Here is a 20647-nt window from a genome sequence, read left to right as displayed (position 1 = left end):
CTGAGAAATCATCATAACCTTGGAAAGAAGGCTCTTTCTCTCTTCCTTTCTCTGTATTGCTCTCTAATCATTCTTTGTCTCTTCTGTCTTTTTCTTACATATGCACACACACACACACACACACACACACACACACACACACACACACACACACATATACAAAGCTAAATGTAAGAGGAGAAATCTTTTGTAAGACACTACTAAGTTTTCTAGGAATTAAACATTTTTCTAAGTAGGAATAAAAAGGCATTTTGCTTTACTCTTTACCTAAGAAGTTGTATCTTGATACTCAAGAATCATTTCGTATTAGGATTTTCTGTGAAGTTGTACATGAGGTAAAGGAGGCTATGCATTTCTAAAACTTAAATTTGTATAAGGATTATCTAGACTTAGAATTCAAAAAAGGATATTCTCTCAGAGGAGTAACTGACACAGAATTTTTTAGCTACTAAGAATATACTAAATTGCATCACAGGATAAGAGTTTTAAGTTGGGAGTTAGGCTTCTAAAAATAACTGTAAATGCTCAATACTTTCTTCCGTTTTTACACACCCTTACACAGCAGAGGATTTCCTAGGCTTATCTTGTTAGATTGGATAATCAATACACCAAGTTCTAGCATTACTTATAATTGAAGGATGTTCTTGTTTGTCTGGAATTTGAGGTCATGCCTTTTGAGTTTAGTAACATGCATCATTGCTCATTTGTGTAATCACTTAACTATTAATAAGAAGACTTTTTAAAGTATTGAAATCGTTTTAATCAATTATTCATTTGAATATTCATGACTGAAGAAACTTTAGCAAAGCGGTTCCTTTTTTTCTGTAAAATACAGTGAGCTGCTCATCTCCTCTTAGCCCATACTTAAAACAAGCACTCTTTTGATGATGTTGAACAGCATAGATCATACTGCATGTGATAGCATGCCTGGTGATTGAAATAATTATTTACCTTATGCTATTGAAATGGATATGGTTTAAACAGACCATAGTTGATTTTTATCCCTCTTAAGAGGGATATATGGGGACAGAGTCCAGATAGCACAGATAAGCTTGATATTTATTCTATTTTCAATAGTAAGCCAGAGATATAGTGAAGAGATGCTGCTACTTACCATGAACATGTTAATAAAATCAGAAACTTTATCTTCACCAGTAAAATGAAGTTAATAGAAGCTAATCTAGCTAATACAAGGTTATTTTGATAATCAGAACTAATAAGGCATTTATAAAAAATGATCTGTAAAACCATCCACTTATTGTTTTTGTTATTGTGTTATGCTCATTATTATGATTACTCAAATCTAATGAAAATAATACTTGGAAGCACATAGGGTATGATTTTTATGTATTTGTTTGTTTTCCAATTCATGGGTAAAATAATACTACTGAAGATGCATTGTTCATTAGACTAACATAAAATGTACATTCTGAACATTTTGCCTTCTTTTGTATATTGAGAGCTTAAAATTACATATGCAAATATCTCTCAATATATATAATTTTCATATATGTACATATGTATATTTCCATCCTGTAATAATGGAAATTCTGAAATACATTTGCTAGCAAATCTCTTTAGTCAGAAAAAGGAGGGAAATTTGGACCATCCTATCAAAATAAAAAAGTATGTTAAGGAACAATTTTAAAATTACTAAGGGAGAATTTTACAATTTGTTGAGAGATTGCATGCATATTGTGACTATATATAACTAAACCAGATAACCAAGTGCTAAATAATCTTATCAATACACATATTTTATTTTTCCATGCTTTAAATTTTTATATTAGAGATATCACTCTGTGAAAATTAGACTTTAGTAATATTCTTATGTACATATTTGTAATTAGGTTTGTTGGGTCTGGGAGCAGAAAATACTATACAATTCTTGTTAAATTCACACATGATATTAATAAATTTATTCCTTCAAATATTTTTATCTAGGTAGAATTGGTAAACTTACAATTTTCTTAGCCCTTCAATTTATAACATTTTCCTCTGTCAAACTTTTCTATTATTTTTATTTTGTCATTAAAATAAGTGAAATTTTTTCAACATGGTACCATATTTCATATAAATTGATTTACATGTAGATTTTCTAGAATGAAATTCTAATGGTTTATTCTTTCTTATGATAGCATAAAATTTATATTAACCAAAATGAATTGTTAATAAGTACTACTATATAAAAACTGAAAATAGACACTGAAGGGCTATCCACAAGTACTGAAAAGTCATTCTTCACTTTGCACCTTCTTTTATGTATCAGGCAGAAGGACATTTGTTTATTAAGAACAAATATCTAACATAGAAAATGAATTGTGACTTCATACTTATTTTAATTTTACTCTGGGTTTTTAGAAGATTTGAACATGGCCAATATGCTCCAATCATGCAGTAGCAAAATTAAATAATTGATAATACAATAAAAAGATGATCAATAGTATGAAGTAGCCTGATTAAAACCAATGAAATGATTTTAAATAATAAATAATAATGCTTAAGATATATGATATTGTTGTCCATCCAAACTGTAGAAGATAAAGCCCCAGGCAAGCATTTCCTTTCAGAGAAGTGCTCTTATTAAATAACATGATAAGGGAAACCATGGGACCTATGTTTCTTTGGGCCTGGCTGACAGATTTCTCAATCCTAGACTTTTAAGAGAGGTAGAGAGAGGAAGACTCCAATACAAAACTCTCATATAAAAAAAGAACAATAGTATGGCCAAATTATCTTGATTGTCTTCAAAGTCAACAAGGAATTTTCTCCCTGAAGCGTTTTTTAAAAGTTGTAATCAAAATGTTGCATTATTTGCTCTAAATTTAATTGAGGTGTAGTAGGGATTTGTTTTGAATTATAATTATCATAACTGATTCACATAAATACTCCAGAGAGTAATGTCTATAGCAGTTAGAATGAACAAAATTTATAATGGTGTTTGTTCAGCTCTTCTTGGATTCAGTCTGTGACATCTATAAGTGTGTAGTCTTGAGCAAATTTCTTAATTTCTCTAAGTTTCTATCATAGAACTCTAATATCATATCAGGTTTGCTGACTGTTGGAAAGAATAAGGAGTTGATGTAATAATACCTCACAAAGAGAATGGTAATACTTATTTCTAATACTGTATAGCTTTATGTATATACATGTGCAAACTTACAAAATATATGGAATTTTTGCAGACAAACATATATAAATTTGTTCATATTTACTTATACAATGAGGTCCTATGAAAAATATTTTGATTTCCTTGACTAGGTAATTATACTTGAAAGCTCACTTAAAATTGAAATAAAAATATGAAATCTTTCAAATATAAAACTTGAAGCTTAAAATATTAAAGTATGATAATTTTGAGATTTAATAGGAAATATCAGTGAAATCTTGGTACAAAATTGGTTAACAAAAATGCCATGCTTTAGATTGTATAATTTTTATTTTAAAATAATATACATTAAACTAAATATGAGAAAAATATTTATGATATTAAGCATCATTAAATCTTAATTTACAAACCTAGTTACTGTTAATTTTGTGTTTTTTCATCATCACTGAATTCAGCAAAAGTACACGTAGGATTTTAAGCCTAAGTTGACCTAGGAACAAATTGCTGAATTAGATTACACCTTGTCCCACTGTTTCTGTGCTTCCCATCCCCAAATCAGATAAACCTATATACAAGTCAAAAGGTAGAGAAATAAAAAAGTGACAACAGTGAATACACCAAAGGAGGAAAAGGAAAGAAAAAAGAAATAACTGTGCACAGTACAATAAAAATCACTTGTTTCCATTTCTTGGAGTTCATTTTGATAAGCATTATTTTATATGGTCATATCCATATAGCTATTGAGGTACTCTGGATCCTCTATTAAGACTACCTTAAACATATTCTAGTTATTACAAATGAGGGAAAGCATGCAGCTTATGTTTCTGAGTCTAGCTTATTTTGTTTACTTTCAGGGATCATTTCTATAGTTTGTTAACAGCCATTTTAATCTACCTATATTACAAAGGAGTACAAATGTTTGCATGTGGATCACAGGACTATCTCAAAAATAAATATACTTTTCCAACAGAAAAATAATATAAGGTTATTTGCATGTCTGTGAGTGTGTGTGTGTGTGTGTGTGCTGGGCCTGGGGCTTGAACTGAGAGTTTGTCTACTGTCCCTGACTGAGCTTTTTGCTCAGACTAATACTCTATCATTTGATCTTCAGCTCTGCTTCTGCCTTTTTTGGTGGTTAATTAGAAATCAGAGTGTCACAGACTTTCCTTCCCTGGCTGGCTTCAAATCGCAGTCCTCATATTTAAACATCCCTAGTAACTAGGATTACAGGCCTGAGTCACTGGCAAACAACTCTGTATGAGATTTTTTTTTTCTTTAAACATTATTGCTGGAGATATTTAAATTCAAGAATCAAAGGCGTATCTATTATGCAAAATGAAGGGAAATAATGTACTATTTTCCAACAAATATAAAGATATAAAGTTAATGTGTATAAAGTTGTACAGTCATCAAATCAAACAACTATTTAGTAGCTTAGTTTACTACCTCATATTTTGCAGTCTTACATTTGCTTTGTTTTTTCTTATAATATAGAGAACTATTGATACATTTACACACACATAGGCACATACATGTATGCACATATACATATATGTACACAAATATATAATTTGTTATGTGTAAAATATATCATATATTGTCTATGTTATATAATAATATAAATATAATTATATATAATGGCACATAACATACTATTTATGTATGTATATATAATTTATTTAACTATATGTATTTTAACACATATTCTATTTGACGGTTTCCATTTTGAACCTTCATTAAGTTTGTCTTGTATTTGCCCCAGGTAGCCTTAGGAATGGTAGGTATACATATTCCTGCTGAAGAGTACTAGAGTTGACCAAATTGAGTCGGTTTCCTTCTATTTGTCTTCCTAAAGTATCATATAAAGTTTTCTTTGAGGATGTGGCGCTGTGGCTCAAGTGGTAGAGTGCTAGACTTGAGCTGAAGAGCTCAGGGACAGCGCTCATCCCAGAGTTCAAGCCCCATGATCGACAAAAAAACAAAAAAGTTTTCTTTCAGTAAAACCCCTCTCCTCAGGGACAATCACAATGTTTATGTTTGTAGTAATTCTAGGGAATGTACTTTATAGCATACAAAAATCAAATTCATACTTTTAGCAATGATATTTCTATTTGGACCATTAGTTGTGAAAAACTTCTCTATTTATATCATACTTTGATACTGTGAAATCTATAAAGACCAACCATTTATTACTCTGACAGTCTTCTCATAAACTGAGAATAATATGATACATGCAAATGAACAGTCTCAGGAATTAGCAACTTGTCATGCTACTCTTGCGACATCAGAAAATGTTACTATATTCTATTTTTTGTCCTAACCCTTAAGGTAATTTCTACCTACTTGGAATTGCTATAACTGATATAAAATTTGGGGCCCTACATGGAAGAGGTACTTTTTTTGCACTTCTGTTGTCATCACTTAATTATCTTTCTACTCTTTTGATACTTGAACACTTACGTGTATTTCTCACTTGCGTCATGTCTGGATGCATAGGAATTTTCTGAATTTGAGGACTATTCTTAACAATACTGTCTTTCCAATGACTCTGATGGTCCTGCATCCATCATTGAATATCCAGAGTTTACCTATTTATCCCAAGATCTTATTCAAATTCCTATACCTAAGTAGTTCACTTTAATTGCTACTTGTAGCTTAAAGGATGTTTTGGTTTTACATAAAAATTAATATAAACTAAAACATCGCTGTAAATAAAGCCATAAGGTTTCATCCTAAATATAGTCAAATAGATTAGAAACATGAAAATATTTCACCTAGAACAAACACAAATGTACACAGAGTCAATATGCAGTTAAGGACATTTTTAATTTACTTTATAACTAATTTAAAACAATTGAAAATTATACCTATTCATGGATACTGTGTAATCATTTTAATACAGGAATATATGGTATAACTAATTTAAAACAATTAAAAAATATACCTATTAATTGGTACTGTGTAATCATTTTAATATAGTAATATATGGCATAATGTTTAAATCAAGGTAAACATACTCCATCACATAGATGCACCATATTCTCTTTATGCATTCATCAGGTGATGAGCCTAATAACCATTTCTTGGTTTTTGTAAAACCTGTTGAAATAAACATGAGACTAAAGATATTTCTTCCACATAATATTTGATTTCCCTTAGGTATTTACCACCAAGTGGGATTGCTAGATCAGATGATGGCTCTATTTTAACTTTTTTTGTGAAAATTCCATTCTGTTTTCCATAATAGTGTGCTTATTTATAATTCCATAAACACTGCAAAAGTCATCATTTTCCCACATTCTTGCCAGCACTGTTTTAATTTTAATTTTTTATTATCTTTAGTTGTACAAAGTACTTGCCATTTAACAAACCATTATCTTGATGATGTGAATGATCATCTTGACAGTGTTACTCTTTCAACATTCTTACCTCTCCTTCCCAAACCACCCTTTCCTTCACTTTTATTTTGTAGGATATACATTTAGTTCTTGCCTGTGTTCTCACTTCCAACTTCTCACTTCCAACCATCTTCTTCTCTTCATTAGTATATCTCTGTCCCTTGACATTTCAAGTACCTTTCCAGCCCTTTCAAGTACTCTTTCCTGGTGTTTATTTTGTTGAATTTTGACTTTGACTTTTTAAGGAACTACATTATTTGAACTTTCCCTTGAGTCTACCATATCTCAGTTAATACATTTGTACTCACTTCCACATTACCCAAAGTATCAACTTATAAGTTTATATGCTCATTCTTGCTCTTCCAAGTACTTTATATCTGCTTAATCTTTTGGAGTAATAACCATTCTTATTGGTTCTTAGATTGGTTCATGATTAAATGATGATGAGCATTTTTCCATGTTTTTGAGGGTCTCTTTTAAGAAATGCCTGTTTCAATTCATTGCTAATTTTTAAAATATTGTTACTTATGTATTTGGAAAAAATTCTAACTTCTCACTTTACTTATTAAAATGTGTGTATACACTTCTTTTTTAAAATTATCAGCAAAGGTTATTACCTGAATGTCAAATGCATTGTCAGGGAATTTAAGTGACAGCTTTGATATTTATGTAGATAGTACAGGGATAGAATCCTGGCTAGCAAGCTGATCACCATGAGTGCTCTCCCTGCTGGCAAGGGGAGCCATTCCTGTCTCTTTGATTGCTAATTTTGCTGCCACTGATCTTACTGCTGTTAATCTGGACCCAGATATGACTTAGACACCCTGCAGACCAGACTGCTGAGTTGGGACTTAATAAAATCATTCTTTCATTATGCTATCCTAATGGCTCGCTCTGGTTGTTTTTCCCTCTTATGTTCTAGAATGATTCCTGGGGAAAGCAGTATTCCTATGCACTCTTCAAGGCTATGAGTCACATGCTGTGCATTGGGTATGGAGCCCAAGCCCCAGTCAGCATGTCCGATCTATGGATCACCATGCTCAGTATGATCGTGGGAGCAACTTGCTATGCCATGTTTGTGGGCCACGCCACAGCTTTAATCCAGTCATTGGATTCTTCCAGGCGGCAATATCAAGAGAAGGTATTTTGTTTTATCTCTCATATCTTCAATACACTACTTACTAAGTTCAGTTAATTGTCTTAAAGCTACTCAAATGATCTCTGATCAGAATTATAATGAGTTAACATGCTTAAAATTAGAAAACAATCTGTTTTGATATTTTGAGGTTTTCTCATGATCCTAATAGTACTCATTTATTTTTAGTTCCTGTCTGGACTAATCAATTAAAAAATAGGTCTACAATTATAGCTATGTGTCTTAAAATGTAGGAAGCTAATGTAATGTGTTATTATTGTCCAAAATATATCACATTTCAAAGGGATATTTCAATATTACATAATTATAACCCCTCTCTAGTGTAGGTTAAAAGGATTTCAGTGACCCAATAGGAACAGACCCCATTGTAGAACCTCTCTCTGCATGCTATAATCTTAATTTCTATTACAATCCACACACTTAGCTGAGCATATGTTGTACTTATATCTAGATAACTTACCATACCCCACAATCTTAAAAATGCATGTTAACAGCTGCTATCATGTATTCTTATTTGCAATGTGTTAATTAAAATGATGGCTGTTTTAAACTTTTCTGAAAAGAGAGGGACTAAAGTAAGTTTCTGCAATGATTGATTCATTGCATTAAAATATGTATTTAATTATGTTGAGGAGTTAAATATTAGATCATTGTACACTACTAAAATTTCTGGAAAAAATCAATAACATTCTGAAAAATCAAAAGTATTTTATAGTTGAAAAATGTACAACAGTTTTATTAGGCTATTTAATAATAAAGACTTCTCTCAGTGTCTTAGCATGGCTCTCTTTCTCCTGACAAAACACGGCATTCACTTTCCAAAAGAGCATTTCTGAAATTTGTCCTTAAAATGGTCTCGAATACATGTGCCAACTGATAATAGCTTTATTTCAAATATTTTCAAAACAACAGAACATTATTTTAGCTGTGGCTTTACTTACAGAAATCTTCAAACTATAATCACAAAAGAAGGAAAAGAGAACCTAGGTATTTTATTTCCCTTCAATGTATTACACTGCCACAAACCATTAAAGTGAGAAAGATGGTATTTTAGTAGTCAAGTAATGAAAAGTGGAGCCATCAAAATTGATTTAAAGTTTTTTTTAATGAAAGCTCCAATTAAATTGTAAAGAACAAAAAGCATAATAAGAGAGAAGAGTCTATATTCTTTCGAATTTGACTAAAATTGATAAACTCAAATGGACTTTGGGCTTACAGTCTTGCCTTTTCTTTCTTTTGGCTATATGGAAAAGCAATCCTTTCTGATTTTTTTCTGCTTAACTGGTTTATATTGTCTTAAACAGATTTTCGAAATTTCACTGTTTAGCATTGTCTGGCATAGTAAATGAATCCTAATTTACTGGGTTGAGGAAGCCATATAGGCCAAATTTAATTCAGGGACAAAATTTATTTAACACTACAATCATAATTCTTATTTTTATTTTTTGCCTAGCATGAGGATTGAAGTCAGGGCATAGAGTTTGTTAGGTGAGTGGTGTATCACTCGATCCAAACCTCTCGTCCCATCAGAGACATTTATATGTAAGAATGTTGTTAATTTTGTTGTATTTCAAGTTATAAAGTTGTTAATCTGACAAATGCTTGTTACAGAGCAAGGAAACTGGAATAGCCCCTCAGCTATCCCTCAGCACTGTCCTTCAGCTCTTCAGCTCAAGGTTAGCGCCCTATCACATGAGCCACAGTGCCACTCTGGCTTTTTCTGCTTATGTGGTGCTGAGGGATCTATCTATATATATCTATATATCGATATATATATACATATATATATATCGATATATAGATCTATATATCGATATATATAGATCTATATATCGATATATAGATATATATAGTTATCTGTCTTCTAACCAAGATCTGCCAGTAAATTGAGTTCCACCTTACTGTATTTATTTATGATTTTGTCGGTGGTAAGGCCTCAACTCTGGGCCTGGGCTCTGTCCCTCATCTCTTCAGCTCAAGGCTAGTGCTCTACCAGTTGAGCCACAGCACCACTTCCCGCTTTTTCTGCTTATGCAGTGCTCAGGAATCGAGCCCAGGGCCTCATGAATGCAAGGCAAGCACTCTACCACTGAGCCACCTTCCCAGCCCAACTGTATTTATTTTTAGTCAGAATCATTACTATTCTTACACAGATATTCACATACTTTTATGATATGATATACATACATACATACATGCACACACACACACACACACACACACACACACACACACACACACACATATAACTTCTAGCGTTCTAGCAATATTATAGGGTTTCTTTATTTCTCTGAATAATGTATGGTTGAATGAGAGCTTCTTCTGTGATTTGGGCATTTGACTTCTTGGCTTAAATGAAATTCCCATAATCTCAAAGTCACCATTGGCTGCTTTGCAGTGTAAAATTGTTGATGATTTGTCTATTCTCATATTGTGCTACCAGTGTCTCTAGTTCTAAAACATGTTCCCTTCATCAGGAAGAACCCTGTAGTCATTCCTCATATCATCTTTCTTTACTAGAGGTCAATTATTAGTCAATTTTGTGTCTCAGTTTCCTGGTTCTGAATATTTCTTTAAAAATCTTATAAGATTCATTCCTATCTATCAATATTTTCCATTTTATGACCAATTATTATCATAATGAATGACATGATTTATTCATTAAATGGTTGATAGACTTTTGAGATGTTTCTACCCACCTTTGCCTACTATAAATAGTACTACTAACATTTCTGCAATAGTATTTGTTTGAGTATCTATTTTCTTTTGAGTATACACTTAGGAGTAGAGTCACTGAATCATAAGATAACTTTATTTAAGTGCTGGGAGAACTGCTTAATTATTCTCATGTTTAATAATTCCCTTTAGGTATCTTGAAACTGTCACTAATTCCTGTATAATTAATATTGGTATTATGTTTTACTTCTTGATAGCCAGTGATAACATTTCTATGTAATCAAAGCAAGCTGTACTATCTTTTTGCAGTAACATTGCACTGAGTTATATCATTTATCACACTGGCATAAGTAAACAGGTTGATCAAGTTTGATCTGGTCCAAGTCTTAAGCCCATTGTTTTATTTTGAAATCGCATTCTTTGAAATTTTATTTGAAATGTCATCCTTCCCAGGGAACTTTCTGTGTCTGTGTAGCTCTATCATCATAACTAGTAGCATAAATTATTAATTGTGAGACCTTTAACTAAGTGATATTTCAGTGCTAAAAATATGACAGGGCTATCACATTTACACCATCATTTTCATCAATACCACCACTATCATTCTGATGTTTAGTTTTCTTTTTTTGGCTAGATGCATCTGATAATCTTTATGCAGCATTGAAGATTAAAATAACATTTCAATCAAAGGAAATACTTATGATCTCATGGGTTATCATATTTTATATTTCATATAGCTCCATTCTACCATTTTCTCAGGAAGACCTATGGTGTGAAAGTAGTATTTAAAATGTGTCTACACTTACCCTGTATGCATTACAACAAATTTCAATAGTTTCTTTAACTGTACTGAACAAACTCAACTTTAGACAGAACCAAAGCAGTTTTAATTTGGGGTGAAAATGTCTATTTTTAATTTGATGCATTTTATCTTTCCTGAGAAAATTCATTTCTTCACAAATTCAACTTATAGTTTTTTAGGGGCTAGAAGCTCAGAGTAACAAAAGATGATTGGCTCGTAGTCTCTTTCCTCCCTCCTGTCATAAATCTAAGTAGAAGGTGTTATCTTTCTAGGGTAGAACGAAAGGGCTAAGAGGAGGTAAGAAACAATTCAAATGTGACCGGCAGATGTACTAAGCAGATGTTTCTGAGTGGGTCTGTTGCTGGTTACAAGTGATATATTCCATACGAAATCTTTTGTGCACCATGTGAGATCTATTGAATTCTATTTCACTTGGTGAGATCTAAAGAGGAATTTGGATGAATGATAGAGCAGATCAGCTTCTAAACTCTTAAGAATCTCTTACCCAAATCTCTCTTCCAGGAAACTAATCATTGTCCTTTACAAACACAAGAAATCCTTCTGCTACATTGTTCACTTTCCTTGCTCACCTTCACCAAGGCTCACACTTCATTTTTCTTTTGGGAAGCTATATGTCTCCCAGACCATTCCTACCTACAATATTCTGAGTTCTGTGTATACTATCTCTGTCCAAAGGAAATATAAATACCATGTTAGGAACATTTGCGTCTTTGCTGTTGTATGTTTTATCCCAACTCATGGCATCGAACCCAAAGTTACATCCTGGTTTTCACCTCTTTCTCTTTAAATAAAACCACTGCTATACTTTTCTGATTTTCATGGGGTATTTAATTTCAGAAAAGAGGATTTAAAATTTATGATGGTATTGACTTAAGAAAATCATATATACATAGTAATTAAATGAAAATTTATTTGATTCTCTAATTTTCAATTGGATCATTCTTAAGAAGAAAAGATAAATCTGAAATCCATGTCCATTCAACAGAAACAGTTTTCCTTGGTTTTCTTCCTAATTCATAAATGCATTTTTCTTATTTCACAAACGAAAATACCGTGAGCACAACTCCCACATGGCTTGTTAATTAGTGCAGAAAATATCTGTGAATAATCAATGCAGACTTTGCATCCTGGGAACTGAAATTAATATATGTTTTATGTTAAATTGGTAGTACTTCCATATGTGGTCAGGCCAGGCCAATCTTAGAGCTGAGAATATCTGTGAGATACAATGCTAACCTTGTGTTACCACTTTTCCTGCTTGCTAATCCCTTGTTCGGCTACAAATATTTTACATCTTCTCATCTGGAAGAACGAATTGACTTTAGCTAAGACTGTTGTAAAAACTAAAGCAAGTAAAGGAAGGAAGTTTGATTCTAAAGAGAAAAAGTATTTTTCTAGTTATTAATCACTTATCTCAGTGAATTTCATATTTAATATTTGAGATATGCCTAGAGAGATGTGGTACCCTTTCTCTACAGTGATGCTTTCCATACTATGACTCTGTGTTCCATGATTAAAATGTTCACATGTGTATTGGAGGCATCCATATTTTCAGAACTGTAAGAAGTGTTAAAATTTGTCCTCAGTATGCTTTTGTTAGTTCTCTGACATCTCTATTTATTATTTAGAACCCATAAAACAGCTTCTTAAGCAGCTCTAAAGTTGAATTGCATTTCCTGTATTCTTTTATTGATTGATAGATGGATTTGATTTTTTATATGTGTTTGACTTTTTGGACAAAAACCAACTCAATTTCTCTTTCAAGATTTTGCTTTTAGTGTATTTGTATCTTTTATATCATAAGATTAAGTGCTTCATGAAGCACTTTCACAGGTGACCTGATGAGAGGCTCTGTGACTAAAACTGATCCTCTCATTCTGAATATAATGTGAGATTGATTATCAGGATCACTGGGATGCGTTGGAAATAGGCCTTGAAGGATCATGAAGAAATCAGCAGACATAATCGCCAAGGGAGAAATGACCTAAAAAAAGCTCCACTTTTGAAAGGAGTCCCAGAAGTTAAGGAATAAAATGTGCAGTGGTCAATGATAGAGAGATGTGGAGACTATTTAGTTGTTTAATGCAAATGAAGCAAAATCATCCTATTTTGAAAGAAATATTTGAGAAAAACAAAAAAGTATATTTCTTCTAATAATAGTTTTGAATGCTAGAGTGATAAGATGGATATGCATTGCAAAATATTAGTGATAGTATGTATAATTAGAATTATGCCTTAATAAAAGCGATCAGAACCATAGTGAGATATTTTGTACTATTGTCCTGCCTAGATTATATGGTTTTTATGGTCAGATGCATTAGATCATAAACATTTCCAATAAAATTATTAATATGAGTGTATTAAGCAAGAACTTCAACATTATATATAGAAAGAACTCTTATATTAAAACCACAGGAAATAACATTATTTTATTAGAAATCAGTATCAAATTAATCTTCAGAGTAAAATCTAATGTAAGTTATTTTCCAGATAATTTTTTTTTTGTAAATCATGGGGCTTAAACTCATAGCCTGGGCATTGTCCCTGAGATCTTTGACTCAAAGTTAGCATTCTACCACTTTGAGTCAAAGCATCACTTCCAGTTTTTGAGTGGAGATAAGAGACTCACAAGGACTTCTGCTTGGGATGGCTTTGAACTATGATCCTCATATCTCAGCCTCCTGAGTAGCTAGGAATGCAGGCATGAACCACCAGCACCTGGCCATTTAAAATTTTATATATTAAATGCATATCTGTTGAATGCATACATATATGTTAGGCTTGGTTCTCCATATTGGGCATAAATAAATCAAAAATAACATCTCACCTTAAGTCACATATTATCACATAGTATAATGTGTGGGGAAGAAAGGGTAAAAACATCCACTAACAAGATTTATAGAAAGTGATATAGAGTAAAAAATGCTTTAAAGTGCTACTGAGGGAAATAAAGTCAGTGTCTTTATCCATATTGGATTTAAAAGGGAGAAGAAATTTTATTTATAAAGGGATCTAAAGAGGAGGAGGGAAATTTTGGAGTAAGCCGAATGGGCAAAAATATGGTTGTATAAAAAGACTTGCCATACTTCAAGAGCTAAAGTTTGGTAAAGGTGATATGAGAAGGCAAAGAAGGTGAAGAAGGTGTTACTACTTATTCAGCCCAGATCTGAAGAGAATGTTGCTTTACCAATTACCCAAACATTTTATTTTTAATTGAAATGCTATATAATGTGTGGAGATTCTCATTCAGTTTTTAAGTATTTAAAAGCAAAGTTAATAATCTTTCTAAAAACTTTCATTTTTTTACCCACTGATCATTTTTTATTTATTATTATCTGTGGGTAGTTGTACAGAGGTGTTGACATTTAACAAAGTGTGTTGAATACAGTATACCTTTTTTAACTGAAATAAAGGAATAAATTTTAATATTAACAGCAACCTTTCATATTTCTAAAGTAAGAGGGGAAAATTGATTCTTTTTTACTTAATATATATTTTTATTGTAAAGATACTCTACAGAGGGGTTACAGTTACATGAGTATGGTAATGAGTCCATTTCATAATACAGTGTCAATGTCAATGTCAATCACTTTTAACATTTTTATCCATCCCTCCCCTATAGCTCTTCCCTCACTCTTCTTAATTTTATAAAATATACATTGGATTCTTGTTTGCATTCCTCCCCTCTTCGTCTTTTTTATTCCTCTACCACTTTTCCCTTGACCCCCCCATCCCACTCTTTTTAATACATGTTTCCTAGTGTTTTATCTTTATCGCTGTTGTTTTTAATGTATTATGTGATTTTTTTTTGTTTCTTTTGTATGTTCTTCCTCCATGGTACAACCACTGTTTTCACAGTATTTGATTCCGATGCCCTGCATCATATATATACATTTTTCTATAAACTCTTAAAGAGGTGGTAAACACTATTTAATACCTGGAAATATTACATTGGATTTGAGGAAACTTCACAATGGATTTGATTTTGTGGAAATATGTTAAAAGTTTTGTTGTTGTTGTTGATTTCCTAAGAGGTGAGGGATGTTTTCCTTAATCCTTTCTTCTTGAGTAAATGGCTCATTCTTCCCTGCTTTCTGGCAAGAGTATTGAAGTGGCCCAGTATGCAAGTACTGGAAAGTTGTATGTTAAGGAAAAAAAAAGAATATGCTATGTTTTACAAATTAAAGTTACAAAGAAATTCTCTGTTTTCTTACATTTACCAAACACACTGTAAGACATGAACTGTGAGCCAGAATTAAAATTGTAAAATTTTTTTAATCCGTACAAAAAGTTTGATCTTGGAACCATTGAAGCATCTAATGAATAGGATAATTAAATCATTCTCTGATTAATTACATGTGTTTGTAAAAGGAGATGTAAATTGGCAGTGTGTGAATATGCATAACTTTTCACTGCAACAAGTTTACTTTGCTTAAGTTTAAGTTCTTGGGGCTGTGACACAATGCATTTTCACTATATTATTAATTTTTATGAGTTGTTATTGACTTAAAAATGAATATCACGTATTTCATATTTCCCCACATTTTTCTTTGATTCTATTTATAGTTTAACATAGTCACATTCCTGTATTAGTGGAGGTGGTTAGTATCCTACACTTTCCTCCACTAGATTTATAAACAGAACTTTGATTTACCTGAAAGAAACAAACTGGGCATTATAAGCTTCATTACAGAACATCCAATATTGCACTAAGAACTAAAGGGATTTATGAGTGTATTTATTTTTAGAATTTCCTCTATAAACTCTGAAGAGTTAGTTTTCCTATTTTATAGGTAGAAATTTTAGTATATATAGAGTCTTTCAGGACACAGAGAATTTCACTGTTTTGTAATGAAACCAGGTATAACATCAATTCCATGTGCCTTAATTAGAAGCTTTTTATGTTTTTCAGATGTAAAACTCCCTTACACACACAACAGAAACAAAGAACACATGTGTACAATTGAAGCTCACAATTACATTCACAAGTGAATTGTTTTTACTCAATGTATTTTACTAACTCTAATGATATGCTTTTTTATTTTTTTTTACTTTTTTTAAAATTTTACTTTTTTTAAAATTTAATTCTGTCTTAGATTTTTTTTACTTTACTTTTTTAAAAATTTAATTCTGTCTTAGATTTCTTTTTTTTGCTCTTTTTTATATGTTTTATTGTAAAAATAACGTACAGAGCGGTTACAGTTACATGAGCAAGGTAATGAGTACATTTCCCATCAAGCATTGTTACCTCCTCCTTTGTTTTTCTTCTACCATCCCTGCCCTCCCACCACAACTACACTCCCCCCACCCCTGCCTAAATTGGAAAGTTCCTTTTTCAACATAGTGTCTTGTGCATCTCATTGTTACAATGGGTCAAGCTGTATCCTTGTTTCAGCATTTTGTTTTTTCCCCTCCCCTCCCCAAATTAGAAAAGTGTATATACAAGATGCAGGGCACCAGCATCAAATACAGTCAAAACGGTTATACCCTGGGGGAGGAACATAAAAAGAAACAAAAAAAAATCAATGGTACATTATAAATACATTAGGAACAATAGCAAGAAATAAAAAACAAAAACAAAACAAAACACATGTCCCTATCTTGGGGTTCATTTTGCTTAACACCATCTGATCTGGTCATATGTACATGGCTTTTGACCTTTACTGCTTATCCCAGTCTGTCTTAGATTTCTAACTACTCTTTTAGTATATAATTCATGGACATAGAATGGTGCATCAGAAAGTAGAAAACTCACTTTTTTATTTCCATAATGACAAGAGAGGCAGCATGGGGTTTAAGTTTGTGTCAAAACTTATCTGATGGGCTGGAAAGGTAGCTCAGTGGTAGAGCGCTTGCCTTGCATGCCTGAGGCCCTGGGTTCAATTCCTCAGCACCACATAAGCAGAAAAAAAAAAGCCGGAGTGGGGCTATGGCTCAAGTGGTAGAGCGCTAGCCTTGAGCTGAAGAGCTGAGGGACAGCGCCCAGGCCCAGAGTTCAGGCCCCATGACCAGACCCCCCCCCCAAAAAAAAAAAAAAACTTATCTGAATTTGCTTTAGAATATTATATGGTGAGTTTCTGCCAGATCTGAGTATTTCTTAGAGCTTTGTCTGAAAAATGTCAAATTATTTTCAAAGTGTCAGAGTATAAGCCTTATTAAATATCTTACTAACATAATGTGTTCATTTTGATACCTGCTAATCCAATCATTATTATTGAGATCTTACACAAATTAATTTTATGAAATTGAATGAGTATGGCTTTGTTTCCTCGAAAAAGAGCTTTGTGATATCATAGCAATTGTCCTTTAAAGAAAAACACTATGATTCAGTGTAGCTCAAGATAGTGGCTAATAATTACTGTGCTCATGACACTCTGATCTGAGCCATCTTTCTCTAGAAAAGGAAATAGCATTTAATATTTTTCCAGTTTCACATAGATTAGAATAATCTCCACATTGAATATTCAATAGGATGCCTCATTCTCTGGTTCCCAGGAAAATTTTTATCATGTAAGAAATAAGATTTTCTTATAATCCTGTGTTACGGCATCGGCTTTCCATTACTGAAATAAAGTCTTTGAAAGAACTTTTGAAGGGAGAAAAAAGGCTTGGTTAGGCTCACAGATTGATAAGAAAATCTACTGCTTTTAAGCCTGTGATGAGACAGCATGTCATAGGGATGTGTGGTAGAACGGAATCACCCTGCCTCATGAAAAGGATGCAGAAGAAATTAGGGTAAACAGGGTCTTGTGTACCTTTTAAGGCTTCCCTCCCAATAATCTAAAGTCCTCCCACTAGGCCCAACCTCTTAAAGGTTCTAGATTCTCTTAGTAGTGCCACCTTGGTGATCAAAAACTTGTAACGCCTGGATTTTAGAGAGTACCTTCAATATCAGAATCATACCAGCCATCAAAACACAGTATTAATTAAACTATAGATATAAAAGGGAGGTACAGGTACAAGTATGTAAAAGGCATAACATGTATCGTAAATTAAGAGGTATCATCTGGTGTCAGTACCATGAAATCTTATGTTTTTGTTTCATTTTTATTTTCTTTGTGTGGGTGAGTGTTCAAACATTTGTAACATTAAGCCTGGCATGACTTACACCTGTAATTCTAACTACCTGGATACTAGAGATCAGGCGGTTCACTGTATGAGGCCACTCCAAGTCACATGTTAGCAAAACACCATTTCAGCCATCGTGGTGTGTTTAATCATGCTAGCTATTCAGAAAGTGTAAACAGAAGATCATGGCTCAGGCAGGGCCAGGGAATATGAGACTTTCTTTAACCATAACTAAAACTTAAAAAAGACTAGGGGCATGGCCTAAGTGGTAATACACCTTCCTAGCAAGCACAACACCCAGAGTTCAATCTCCAGTACCATCTACATTTGTGTATCTGTGTTTATTTTTTGTATATGTGTAGATATATATATATATATATATATATATATAATTCAATTGAATTTACTATTTAACTTTTTGATGAAAAGGAAAACATTACAAACTTATTTAATAGCAAATAATTTAGCAAACTACAATGTTAATATCCCAAGACCCAGCGTAACTTGGATCCTCTACAATATTCACTTAGCATAGTAGCCTTTAAAGAAACTAGACAATGGATTCAGATTCTTCAAACTTGTTTTCAAGTTTTATTTTTTGATTTAATAATTTTAATGTATTTTCAAACATTTCTAATAATCTGCCTTTTGTTTGTGGTTTGCAACTATTAGTGCTGTCTTTTTTACAACATTCTCTATCTAAAACTGAAATCTCTCAGTTGAACAATAACTTACCATGCCTCCTAGTAGGTTTTTTTGTATTGTTTTTGTTTTTTGTTTTGTCAGTCGTGGGGCTTGAACTCTGGGTCTGGGCCCTGTCCCTGAGCTCTTCAGCTCAAGGTGAGTGTTCTACCAGTTGATCCACAGCACTACTTCCATTTTTTTCTTCTGGTGGTTTATTGGAGATAAGAGTTTCACAAACTTTTCAGCAAAGGCTGGCTTTGAACTGCTATCCTCAGATCTCAGCCTCCTGAGTAGCTAGGATTACAGGCATGAGACACCCCTGCCCAACTCCTAGTAGTTTTTATTACCTATTAGATAAGCCATATTTCTGCTATCAACTAATACTTAAAGTAGAAGGTCAGTAACAAACAGAACCCAAGATTGTGTTCTATGGTGCTACCCGTATACCTTCTTATCCTTCCCATGAAAGATTTATTAGTTAAAGCTCTGTTCATATATCCTATGTACAAATACTTACATTTATCTTTACTGTTTCATTGAGAAGCCAAAAAACATATAGGACATTTCTTAAGACACTCTTAATAATTAAAGACTACACCATTGCTTTTGATTAATACTTACTTGAAATAAAAATTTACTAAGTTTTATATCAGCTGGTAGATTTTATCCAGGCTGTTCCCAATCATCTATTCTATGTGGTCTCAAATAAACAAAACAGCCATCACTAAATGTTAAAGTTTAACTTCACAATAAAAAGAGTATTTATGACATATACCATTCACATTCATATGTGAAGTGAAAATTTCCCTAAATAAGATTTTAGATCAAAAGGAAAATTCCAGTAAAATTCACATGAAACTAGAAATACATGCTAGTTACCCAGCATTATAAAATTGATCAATGAATAGCTGGACCAATGAATCAATGGATGGGATCTATCACGGTAGATGGTTTGCATAGAAAGAAAGGTACATAAGCTCCCAATCAGGGCTAGAGAAAACATCCTCATCTTGCCAGAATCTTATTCCATCTTCCAGCTCAAATATACAACGCACTACTGTTGCAGAAGATAATCTCTGTCTCTGTCTGTGTTTCTGTATCTCTTTCTCTGTCTCTCTCTCACCCATTTTTAAACTCTATTTTGACATATGAAGAAATTGGTGTTCTATATTGTTAATTACTATTGTTAACAAAAACTCTGAGCGAAGATTTAAGAGGAACCAAAGAATAATAAAACATATGGAATAGTATGGTGTCCATGAGGATTATTCAAAGTAGATGCTGGTTAGAAATTTAGAGACCTGGGTTTTCCTTGAAGACATTTGCTAACTAGATGTAAGATGTGTAGAAATAAATTTCCTACTCCACGCTTCTTTTTCTCATCTGTAAAATGAGTGGATTAGAATCAATTATCTCTGTGGTGCCCTCCAGCTCTGAATGTCTCTCTTTCTATTAAATGTATGTTAATCTTCTCTGTATTCAAAAGACACTTTAAATGACTTTGGGTCATCCTTATACACATAACTCATTAATATATAGGACTAGCTGGGGACATAGTGTAAGGAAATCACTTTTCTTAGTCATCAGACTATTTTTATTCTTTATAAATGACTGTGGTCTTATGTCAACAATACAAAAATTAAATACACACTTTTCATACTATTCCCTTGGACAATTTTATTTCCGCTAGTTTCTATTTTAGAACTACAGTCTAACAAGTTGTGTTATTACAT

The 20647-nt window shown here is 32.6% G+C and overlaps 1 protein-coding gene across 1 annotated transcript in view; it reads left to right on the top strand.

Moving 5' to 3' along the window:
* Positions 1–20647, top strand: part of Hcn1 (hyperpolarization activated cyclic nucleotide gated potassium channel 1) — a 285847-nt gene that overhangs the window by 203681 nt on the left and 61519 nt on the right. The window contains 1 exon segment of the mRNA XM_042690598.1: positions 7430–7648. Within this exon segment, the coding sequence (XP_042546532.1) occupies positions 7430–7648 (219 nt within the window).

This window comes from Dipodomys spectabilis, unplaced genomic scaffold (assembly GCF_019054845.1).
Source record: "Dipodomys spectabilis isolate Male_0828 unplaced genomic scaffold, ASM1905484v1 ptg000138l, whole genome shotgun sequence".
Lineage (NCBI taxonomy): Eukaryota > Metazoa > Chordata > Mammalia > Rodentia > Heteromyidae > Dipodomys > Dipodomys spectabilis.
This window is presented reverse-complemented; position numbering and strand designations above follow the sequence as displayed.